This window comes from Hemiscyllium ocellatum, chromosome 7 (genome assembly GCF_020745735.1).
Source record: "Hemiscyllium ocellatum isolate sHemOce1 chromosome 7, sHemOce1.pat.X.cur, whole genome shotgun sequence".
In the NCBI taxonomy this organism is placed as follows: Eukaryota; Metazoa; Chordata; class Chondrichthyes; order Orectolobiformes; family Hemiscylliidae; genus Hemiscyllium; species Hemiscyllium ocellatum.
Window position 1 is genome coordinate 65,117,766 of NC_083407.1, and position 12,484 is coordinate 65,130,249.

At 40.5% G+C, this 12,484-nt stretch overlaps 1 protein-coding gene across 2 annotated transcripts in view; it reads right to left on the reverse strand.

Moving 5' to 3' along the window:
* The window catches only part of ppp1r9ala (protein phosphatase 1 regulatory subunit 9A-like A), a 115,874-nt gene that overhangs the window by 43,906 nt on the left and 59,484 nt on the right, over positions 1-12,484 (reverse strand). For both annotated transcript variants that reach the window (XM_060827298.1, XM_060827297.1), the window contains exons 8-11: positions 6,744-6,797; positions 6,421-6,650; positions 3,287-3,383; positions 3,042-3,189 (exon numbers count right to left, since the gene is read on the reverse strand). In XM_060827298.1, coding sequence (XP_060683281.1) covers positions 3,042-3,189; positions 3,287-3,383; positions 6,421-6,650; positions 6,744-6,797 — 529 coding nt within the window. The remainder of the gene's footprint in view (positions 1-3,041; positions 3,190-3,286; positions 3,384-6,420; positions 6,651-6,743; positions 6,798-12,484) is intronic.

Consider the following 12,484-nt stretch of genomic DNA (forward strand, 5'->3'; position numbering starts at 1 on the left):
GATACCCTCCAAGACAAAGCCGCCTACTTAAATGGCACCACATTCAATTATTCCACACCAACGCTCAGCAGTAGTGTGTGTTATCTATAAGATGCATGGCAGAGTTGAACCAAAAGTCATTAGACAACACCTTCCAAAATCACAACCACCTCCATCTAGGAGGATGGCAGCAAATACATGGGAATGCTACTACCTACGCCCTCCATCCAAACCACTCACCATTCTCACTTGGAAATATATCACCATTCCTTCACTGTTACTTGGTGAAAATCCCAGAAATCCCTCCTCAACAGCATTCTGGATCCACAGTAGATGGATTACCGCATTTCAAGAAGGCAGCTCACCACTGCATTCTCATGGGCAACCAGTGATGACCAAATAAATTTAAAAATTCTTCCACATTCTGATCCTATATGGTGTTTCCCTCCATTTTCTCTGACTTTTAATTTTGCTTACTACTTTTCAAATTCTCGTTACCAATTTGCTTCTCCCCAATTTGATCTGATCTCCATCTCAGTTCTCAGCTCTCTGCCAAACAAGTTTAAATCCTGCCAAACAGCAGCTGCACATCTCCTGTTGAGGATGTTGGCCCTTGTCCTGATAGGGTGCAAGGAGAAAATAAGGTCTGCAGATGCTTCCTGATGAAGGGCTCCGGCCTGAAACATCGATTCTCCTGCTCCTCGGATGCTGTCTGACCTGCAGTGCTTTTCCAGCAACACACTCTTGACTCTGATATGGTGCAACCCTTATATGGGTCGGATTTGTCTCAGAATCAGCCCCAGTGCCTCAAATTTGTTGTCCTCCCTCCTCGATCAAATTTTTAGCTACATGTTCAATCATTCAATTCTCATGTTCCTGTGATCACCAGCTGATGGCACTGGGAGTAATCCTGAGGTCACTCCTTTTAGGGTCCAGATTTTTAAATGTTTTTCTTAACATCTTAAAATTTTCCTTCAGGACCTCATCCATCTTCCTATCAATTCATTAGTACCAATGTGGATCACTACTATTATCTATTCACCCTCCTCCAGAAGAATTTCCTGCAGCCACTCTGTGATCCCCTCGACCCTGGACATAGAACATTACAGCGCAGCACAGGCCCTCCGGCCCTCAATGCTGCGCTGACCTGTGAAACCAATCTGAAGCCCATCTAACCTATACTATTTTATTTTTGTCCATATGTCTCTCCAATGATCATTTAAATGCCCTTAAGGATGGACAATCTACTACTGTTGCAGGCAGGGCGTTCCATGCCCCTACTACTGAGTAAAGAAACTACCTCTGACATCCGTCCTATATCCATCACCCCTCAATTTAAAGCTATGTCCCCTCATGCTAGCCATCACCATCGAAGGAAAAAGACTCTCACTAACAATCCTATCTAACCCTCGGATTATTCTATATGTCTCATTTGGTCACATCTACAGGGCAGAAACGCCAGTGTGCTCTTCTATAAAATTCTCAATCAATCTTGTCCTTAGAGATTTTTCTTTCTCCACTCCTCAGCATGCCCGAGGAACTATTGGCCTCATTAGCATGCAAACCAAAAACTGGTTATCAAACAAGACTTGGGGAACTTACGCACTGCCTGCTTGTTCTCTCAGAGTATCTGGCAATCACCCATTCCCTTTGTGTGTATATGTTCCAAACCTGCGGTGTGACTATCTCCTTAAATGCGCTATTAAGAGCTCTTTGCTTCACGGATATACAGCAGAAATTCCAGCTGCTTCACCAGTTCAAAAAGCTGTAAATCAAACTTCTGCAGTTAACAAATTTAGATATATTGTGCTTTCCACTTCAATGCAAATCCATAATACAGATTGTGAATAGGTAAAATTCCTGCACTGCTTCTTACCATCTTAAAATTCCTCATTTATTCCTATTTTATCCTTCCTGCCCATTAACTAATCTGCTATCCATGCTATATATTTCCCCCAACGTCATGAGCACTTATATTGTACAGTAATTTTTTGTTTGGCACTTTATTAATTGTCTTTTAGAAATTCAAGTATATTGCATCTACTGGCTCCCCTTGATCCAATCTACTAGTTAAATATATTTTAAAAACTCCACATCTATCAAATACAATTTCCTTATTCATAAAATCATATTGAATTTATCTGATCATACAATGACTTTTAGTGCATTTTTTAGGGCTCATTTCCTTACAGCATTTTCTAAATGACTGCTGTCTTGAATAGTGATGAGTGGCTATGAGCTACTTTGGTTATCTAATGCTGAATTAACCACATAATTTAGTTGAACATTAGTATACATCAACAGCTATGAAAGACAAAACTCAGCCAATCTGTTTCATTTCCATGGGCAGAGTGAGTGGCTATAGGCAAGCTGCTCTTGCAAAAAGGCAGCAAATATATACGACCAGTTGAAAAACTTATTTTTGTACTATAACCATCCTACATTTCTATCAGAAGGATCAGTTTCCCTCATATCCAACTTTTTGTTTACAATGTGAGGAGTATGTGATACACTGAATACAGAACAAAATCACACACATTGCATCTACATTCTGTTGGCTGCCCTAAATACTTCATTCTTTACATCTTGCATAATGTACAGTAAGGCTAATTTATGTTGAGGAATCTCTGGATGTTACAAACTAACATGCAAAACATTGGGAAGGGTCCTCTACTGCAAGGCAAATTGAAGAGCAACATAAGGACATAGCATATAGGTCAAAAGTAAGTGAAACCAGCATGGTCGTTCTAAAAGAATAGAGACTTAACATATCTTCTTCAATATATAATTTTAGTTGCATCACACTGTAAACTTTTGCTTTAAATTCTGTGTCTTACGATCTTATACTCCAAAACTACCTGATGAAGGAGCAATGCTCCAAAAGCTAGTGCTTCCAAATAAACCTATTAGACTATAACCTGGTGGTGTGTGATTTTTAACAAAAATAAGTGTGCCCTTGATGGAATTTTAGCATAGCAAAAATATTTTCATTTCAGTTTCTCCACATAAAATGAAAGCAATGCTATAAAACATCTTTATCCCTTTTATGTAGTATGACTCACTTTGGTTTGTGTCATCTTCCTCTTTACTAAAATTATCTTCAAACTGCTCTTGACTCTCAAACTCCACTACCGTTTCATGCAGCGTGTTGTTGCTGAGTACTGGAGGCATTTGTCCAGTGGACTGCAGTTCAGTTTTCAGTTCTAGTATCTGAAGAATATATGTGTTTACATTTAGATATTACTTCTTGCACGTAATAATGGATTCTGTAGACAAACAGCAACTGAATTTTAATTGCAGTTTTAACCTGATCATGTAGTGCTCTCAGCTGTTTTGCATGTTCTTTTTCTTGATCTTCCAGAACTTTTCTGTAATCCTCTTCCTTTTTAATGAATTCAATCTCTCTAAATTGGAAAGCAAAATGAGATTATTTTATCACAGTGCTAATTTTCCAATCATCACAAAACAGAGATTATTGGTCACTGTTATTACACAAAGTACTGAACAAGGTAGTTTCTTTGATTCTCAAAGAAGAAGAATTGCTAACTTACATTTATATTAATTATTATTGACAGGCTACCTCTCTTAGGATTGGATTTCTACATTTCCCACAGCTCAACAAACACATTCTACTTCCACAGGGTATTTAGTACACAGCTGTTGATCATCATCAAAACGTGTGGCGCTAGAAAAGCACAGCATCAACTTTCCTTCCGCCACCTCCGCGCTTACTTTTTCAATCGTGACTCCACCCACCCTCTGAGGACCCCCTTCTCTCACTTCCAACATACTCCATTCATTTGGACACCTTGTTCTGGTCTGTCACCAGCCCTCGACTTCTTTATCTCCAACTGCTGCCATGACCTTAACCACCTCACCTGACCACTTCTCACCCACTCCAACCTCTCATCCTCACAAAGCACAGCCCTCCACTCCTTCCACTCCAACCCCAACCTCACCATTAAATTTGGGGGGGGGGGGGGGGGGGGGGGGGGGGGTTGGGCTTGCCAGGGGTAGTTTTGTGCACTGACCTCTACACCGCCGAAGCCAGGCAACGACTCATGGGCACCTCTTCTTATTGCCCCTCAACCATGACCTTACTTCTCAACACCGAACCATCATCTCCCAGACCATCCACAACCTCAGCTTCCAACCTCAGTCCCAGAACCCTGCATCGCCTGGTTCTATCTCTTACCCAAAATTCACAAATCTGACTGCCCTGGTCGACCTATCACTTCTGCCTGCTCCACCGAACTTATCTCTTCGTATCTTGACACCATCCTGTCCCCCTTGGTCCAGGAACTCCCCAGATACATTCAGGACACCACCCACACTCCCCACCTTCAAACCAGGACATTCCAGATGGCCTCCTATTTCAAGGACTGCAATTTCTTCTCCCACGTAATCAACAATGCCCTCCAGCACATCTCCTCCTCTTCCCATACCTCTGCCCTTGAACCCCACCCCTCCAACCACAAATGTTGGATAGAACCACCTGATTCTTACCTTCCACCCCACTAATCTCTGGATACAGCGCGTTATCCTCTGTCATTTCCGCCACCTACAATCAGACTCCACCATCAGACATGTATTTCCCTCCCCAACCCTATCTGCGTTCCGCAGAAGCCATTCCCTCCGTGACTCCCTTGTTAGGTCCAAGCCCCCTCCACCAACCTATCTTCCACACCCAGCATCTTCCCACGCCACCACAATAGATGTAAAACCTGAGCCCATAGCCCACCTCCTGACTCATCTCCCTCCAAGCTGCAAAGGATCTTTTCACAGCTAGCACATCCAAAAATCTTGTTGTTTCTCTCAATGTGATCTCCCCTACATTGGGGAGACAGGATGCCAACTCACAGAACATTTCAGGGAATATGCACCAAACAACCCCACCGCGCAAACCACCAAGGACATGCAAGTCCTGGGCCACCTCCACCGCCAAATCCAAGCTACCCGACGACTGGAGCAAGAACACCTCATCTTCTGCCTTGGTAACTTTCAATCACTCGGCATCAACACTGACTTCACTAGTTTCTGATCTGCACCCGCCTCCTCTAACCTCATCCCAGATCCAACCCTCCAACTTGGCAATGTCCTCTTGAACTTTCCTACCTATCAACCTTCTTTCCTACCCTCCCCTCTGACTTATCACCCCCCACCTGCATCTACCTATTGCCTTCGCAGCTACCTATCCCCCACCCTTGCCCTCCTATTTATCTCTCAGCACCCCACATTCTCACACCACCCCAAATGCCCAAAACATCAACTCTCCTGCTCTTTGGATGCTGCCTGACCTGCTGTGCTTTTCCAGTGCCACATTTTTCGACTCTGATCGCCAGCATCTGCAGTCCTCATTTTCTCCCAGTCACTGTTGATCACCCTCAAACTACCTCTCAACTAGAAGTGGCTGACACCTTTCTACGAAAATGACAGAGCATCTGCTCCAAATCACTTTCCTTTACAGTGGATAGGCTGTTAATACTTGATCACCACATGTAATATTATGTTTGGAATTATGGGGCTTGAGTGTTAGGATTGCTCTAAAATCTGTAATATGGTACTTGCTAAACTAATTTGAAGCTGAAAATGAGTTGCTGGTTAAAGCACAGCAGGTCAGGCAACATCCAAGGAACAGGAAATTCGATGTTTCGGGCCAGAGCCCTTCATCAGGATGAAGGGCTCTGGCCCGAAACGTCGAATTTCCTGTTCCTTGGATGCTGCCTGACCTGCTGTGCTTTAACCAGCAACACATTTTCAGCTCTGATCTCCAGCGTCTGCAGACCTCACTTTTTACTCGAAACTATTTTGAAGGTCATGATTTGGAGTTGCCAGTGTTGGACTGGGTTGTATAAAGTTAAAAATCACAACACCAGGTTATAGTCCAACAGGTTTATGTGGAAGCACTAGCTTTCAGAGTGCTGCTCCTTCATGAGGTGGTTGTGTCAGCTGTGGATCAGTTTCAAGCACTGTTGTTTCTTATGGTTTAAATCCCATTTCAGAAGAATGAAAACAAAAATATAAGCTGATACTCCAGTGGAGTACTAAGAGAGGTCAGTGTGTCAAAGGTATCATCATTCGGTGAGATGTTACACTGAAGTCCTATCTGCACTGTAAGAGGGACATACAAGGTCCAAAGGCATGGTTTTAAAGAAGAGGAGAAAAATTATTCTTAATGCCCTGGCCTATGTTTATTCTTCAATTAAGATCAGAAAAACAGATTACCTGTTCATTGTTATGTTACTGTCTGGACTGCTGCTCTGAGGCAGCCTGAGATTTATGGAAAGTGCAACATAAACACAAATATTTTCTTTTTATCTTAGCAGTGAAATACATTGACATGGGTGAGGGTGGTATATCCAGCCATCACATAATGCATTTACTCCAACAGTTCACAGGTATTACCAGAATACTCAGTAAGTGCATTAATAAAAAACTTACTTCTGTTGGTATTCCTTTATCAGTTTCTTAGCTTTGTTATATTTCTTCTCCAAAACGTCATACTGAGATTGGGTCTCTTTCAAGTGTTCATTTACCATTTTGCAAAGGTTTTGCGCTTCTAACCAGTACCTTTCCACCTTTTGCATTTTCTCCTTATTCTCTTCAACACTTTGCTGAAGTTGCATCTTTGTTGTTTCCCATTTTATTTTCTCTGCTTCAGCAATTTTCAGCTGTCATAGATGAAGAACATTTGTAAGTACTAAAGCAGTCTACATACAAATTTTCAAATAGAATTTATTTTTAATAGAAAAAAAACTACACACCCTTTCTGCCAATTCACTGACTTCTGCTGCAGTTACTGCATTCTTAGTTTGAAGCTAGAGATAAATATATAAATTGAAAATACAATTAAATTGATGCTGCAAAGTACTACACAGGTAAATTTCTACTGATGTACAGGTATGGGTCAATGATATATTATTTATCAACACTGAAATGCTCCAGGACTGAAAGAAGACAGGGTTTCCTTATTCAATTACCTAGAACCTATTTTATTAGAATTCAGTATAAGATGTCATATATGGCACATTCAAAAATTCCATCAAAATAGCACAAAAACAAGGAATCTATGGAGTTAGAAGTTTCATATGTTCAAGCCACATTTCTTTTCATTTCTCTGCATAGTGCAAGAAATCAAGTAAGTGCTTAAAATAAAACTGGATGACATTGAATAAAACACTTTGGTCAAAGTTTAAGTTGAAAGGTATATTTTGTTTTTAAATCCATCAGATGAAATATACAAAGCTTCCATAAATGGGTTTTCTAAAATAGATCGCATTCGTGAAATTTGCACCAAATCAACAATTTAAGTGAAAACACAAAACTTACTAAGACAATGAGATGTCCTTGTAAATGAGATGGACAATTTCCTCAACTCTTTTTTAAAAAAAAATTGCTTATTGTAAATCCCACAATTTTGTGCAAATTTTAACTTTACAATGGAATAACAACACTCATCGATCTCAAAAAAAGTTGTCTAGCAATTTCTAGTGTGGATTTCACCTTTAACTGACAGAAATGTGAATGCGGTGTTAAGACCAGTAGACCTCCAACTCTCAAATAGATGTGATGACTCAAGCAGGGTAAACAGCCAATCATTTCAAAGAGTTCTTTTCTTTACCACTTATGGGACATGGGAGTCACTGGCTGGCCAGCATTTATTGTTGAACCTAGTTGTTCTTGAGAAGGTGGTGGTGTGCTGTCCATGTACTGTGGGTTGACCCACAATGCTCTTAAGGAAGGGTTTTCAAGATTTTGACCAGCAACAGTGAAGGAGTGGCAATATATTTCCAAGTTAGGATGGTCAATGGCTTGGAGGTAAACTTGTAGGTGGTGGTGTTCTCATTTATCTGTTGCACATGCATCTTGTCACACTAGATGGAAGTGGTCATGGGTTTGGAAGATGTTAAGTATCTTTGGTGAATTTCTGCAGTTCATCTTGTAGATTATACACACAATTGCAACTGAGTGGTGGTGATGGAGGGAGTGGATGCTTATAGATGAGGTGCCAAACAAGCTGGCTGTTTTTTTTCTGGGATGGTGCCAGGCTTCTTGAGCGTGTTGGAGCTGCACCCATCTAGCCAAATGGGAGTGTTCCATCACACTCATGACTTGCGCCTTGCAAATGGTAGTCAGGCTTTGAGAAGTCAGGAGATAAGTTACTTGCTGCAATATTCCTCTGACCCGCTCTTGTCACCACTGTGTTTATGCGGTGAGTCTTTTTGAGTTTATGGTCAATGGTAACCCCAGCATGTAGGTAAATGGAGGATTCAGTGATGCTAATGCCATTGAATGTCAAGAGGTAGTGATTAAATGCCTGATATTTATGTGGTGCGAATGTTACTTGTCAGCCCAAACCTGGCCATTGTTCTGGTCTTGTTGAATCTGAACATGGACTGGTTCAACACCTGAGGAGTCTTGACTTGTGCTGAATATGGTGCAACCATCAGCAAACATCTCCACTTCTGACCTTATGATAAAGGGAAGATCATTGATGAAGTAGCTGAAGATGGTTTGGCCTAGAACACAGCCGTGAGAAACTCCTGCACAGATGTCTTGGAGCTCAGATGTCTGATGCCAGGTATGACTCCAGCCACTCAAGAGTTTGCCCCCAATACCCATTGATTCGAATTTTGCTAGGATTCCTTGAGGTCATACTTGGTCAAATGCAGCCTTCATTGTCACTTCTGGAATTTAGCTCTTCAGTCCATGTTTGAACCAAGTCTGTAATGAGGTCTGGAGCTGAGTGACCCTGGCAGAATTGGATGTCACTAGGCAAGTCACTGTAGATGCTGCTTGATAATGATGACACCTTCCATTATTAGACTGATGTTTGAGACTAGACTGATGGGGCTGTAACTGGCTGCTGTGGATTTACACTACCAGACGACAAAGTTTAACTCGCTGCAGGGCAAACTGCAAGTCGCACCAATGGCAGCGGTGGGATTTGAACCCACGCTTCTGTAGAGACTGGACCAATTCCTGAAAAAGGGCTTTTGCCCAAAACGTCGATTTTACTGCTCCTAGGATGCTGCCTGAACTTCTGTGCTTTTCCAGCACCACTCTACTCCAGAATTTGGTTTCCAGCATCTGCAGTCATTGCTTTTACCTGGTATGGATTTATCCTGCTTTTTTGTACAGAACAAACCTGGGCAACTTTCCACATTGTCAGGTAGATGCCATGTTACAACCGCAATGGAACTGATTGGATAGACGAGTGGTAAGTTCTGGAGCACAAATCATCATACTATTGCCAGAATGTTGTCAGGGCCCATAGCCTTTGCAGTATCCAGTACCTCTAACTGTTTCTTGCTATCATGTGAAGCAAACTGAATAGGCTGAAGTCTGGTATCTGTGGTGCTGGGGGCCATTGGAGGAGGCCAAGATAGTTTATCCACTGAAGATTGCTGTGAATGCTTCAGCCTTTTCTTTTGCATTTTGTATTGGGCTCTTGAGTATAGAAATATTTGTGGAGCCTCCAGCTACTCCAGTGAGTTGTTTAATTGTCCATCACCATTCACAACTGGATGTGGCAGGACTGCAGAGCTTCGATCTAATCAGTTGGTTGTATGTTCACTTAGTTCTTACTATCACTTTCTGCTTGTGCTGCTTGGCTTGTAAGGAGTCTTGTTAAGTAGCTTCAATAGATTGATTTGTCATTTTTACAGTCAGCAAATCAGGAAATAAAGTTCACTATCCTTCTTTATTGCATACTTTTTGCAGAAAGAAATATAAAAATTGGGACAAACATTTGAAACCTGAAATATTAAAAATAAAGCCTCAAAACCTTTCCATTAAACAATGGAATCATAATGGAAAACTCATTCCACAAATATAAAGTTAGCTTCCAAATTCAGAAAGTTGCTTATCAACAGTTAGAATTTAATATTGTAAAACACCCAATTGCATCTCAAATAAAATGCACATTTTCTTGGATATTACAGCATAAAGTTAGCTCAGTACATTCTGAAGATTGCCATTTGCAGAGTGTTTGACTAGTTGGCCGTGGATTGTCAGGAATCCCAAAAGCAGTATCTGGATTTTCACATTTAATCACACATGTATAGACAAAAGAAGTTGTAATAGGTTTCACAAAGACAAAGACACAAAAACTAATACTGTGAACATTATTAGTTTTGTCAGTATTACAACTGCAAAGTTGACACCAAACTGTAACTAGGAAAACGATGTTGAAAAGCCAACCATAGAAGATCACTGTATAATAAAACCAATGTAATATAGCACAGTTTTTACAACTATTTGATTTTGTTTAATCCCCTTCACCTCTTGTAATAATCTATTGATTAGAACACTTCAAACCATTGTGCAGAAATAATAATAAACTCGCAGGAGAAAATATGTTTCTATTCTAACTTCTGAAAGACTTTTTAACTTCTAATAGCTACATCAAGAAAATAGTTTTACTCCGCTGTGCATTTAATCATTATAAAAAAACAGTATATCCTTTAACTGCAGACAGGTTGCAGAGCTTGGTGGGTAGGCAGGGCTCTGGCTGTCCTGGTACATGAATCACAAAGTTTGTGCGCAAACTTTGCATACAAAGCGATTAGAAAGGCAAATCGATTTTTTTAAATTTCAGCTATATTGGTCTGTGCACTATCCTGCATAGGAAAGCAGGAATCAGCTAACCAGAGTTGGTTAGTACACAGGATGCTCATTATAGTAAATGCTGAGCAGTGAGACAAAAACAGAAATATTGTCACTACTGGTGGGAGGTTATAATAACAATTGTAATTGAACAATTAAATGGAAGGAATGACAAAGTTTGACTATAGGAAGTACAAGATTTTTGATACAATTTATTTTACCATGAGCAAATGTTGGTTTTGATGCACTGATACTTGCTCATGAACAATATTTAACATTGGCATTGCAAAGAGTAAGTCAGAGAATATGGTGATTTTCTCACCAATTCTTGTTATGCAGTTTTTGTTTTGCTATTTTAACTTATGTATATTTCTGCCCCTTAACTTTTTTTTTACTTTTTAACTAAATTTGTTCATGGAAAGAATGCATCACTGGTTAGGCCAACATTTATTGCCCATGCCTAAGTGCCTTAGAGAATGTGACTCCTTTCAATAAATGCTTTCTTAAACTGCTGTAATCATTGAGGTGTCGGTACTCCCATAGCTGTGAGGAAGTGAGTTCCAGGATTTTGACCCAACGACAGTTAAGGAATGGGAATATAATTCCAAGTATGAATAATGTTTGGCTTGGAGGGGGATTTGCAGGGTGTGGTATCCTATGTTATCTGCTCCCTTTGTCCTTGAAGGAGGCAAAAGTGACAGGTTCAGTAAGTGTTTTTGAGGAAGGCTTAGTGAGCTACTGCATGTAACTCATGTATCTGACCAACTCACCTAACTCACAAAAACTGACCGTGCCCACTTAACAAAATCTCACCATCAACCCGCAAAATTCAATCGCATTAGCTTCAAGATCTACATTGTCAACATACTGGGGGGTTATAAATAACAGAAACTGAACTGCAGCAGCTATATAAATACTGTGGCTACAACAACACGTCACAGCCTCGGAATGCTGCAGCAAGTAACTCACTTGCTGCCTCACCAATACCTGTCCACCATTTGTAAGACATAAGTCAGGAGTGTGATCGAATACTCTACACATGTTTGAATGGATGCAGCTCCAACAACACTGAAGAAGATCAACACCAAGCAGACTGTTTGATTAGCACACTATCCACCACCTTCCAGAATCATGCCCTTCACTATTGATGCACAATGGCAGCAGTGTGCATCACTTACAAATGCACAGTATGGAGGATTGTCTTATGAGCAAATACTTAACAGGTCGGGATTCTACTCACTGGAATTTAGAAGAATGAGAGGTGTTCTCATTGAAACATTGAGGATTCTTAAGGGCCTTGACTGGATAAACGCTGACAGAATATTTCCCCTTGCGCAAAAGTCTAGGACCAGGGGGCACAGTCTCAGAATAAAGCGGCTAAAATGAGAAGGAATTTCTTCCCTCAGAGAATTGAGAGTTCTTTGGAACTCTTTGCCACAAAGCTATTGTGGCAGAATCCTTGTGCATAGTTAAGGTTTCTTGGTTAGTAGGAGAATCAAGGATTACATGGAAAGGGCAGGAAAGTGAACATGAGGAATGTTGGATCAGCCGTGGATCTTACTTAAAAGTAGAACAGGCTCAAGGAGCTGAACAATCTTCTCCTATTTCTTATGGTCTTATTGAAGAGGTATAAACTACCAGTTTTTCTAACTTTATGGCTCAAAGGTTCAATCAAGATTTTTGAAAACTGAAAACTTTACAAGACACACTTTCTTTCCATAACCTCATTATCAGTCTCTATATAATTAATCATTTCCCCTCGTTTTCAGAAAAATAAGCAAACTAAATGCTACAATAATTACTTATTCAGAAAAGTGTCAACTTTTTTTTTCTATTATATTCAAATATATGCATTCTCAGATTGTTTTCCAAATTAACACTCCATGTATATTGTACC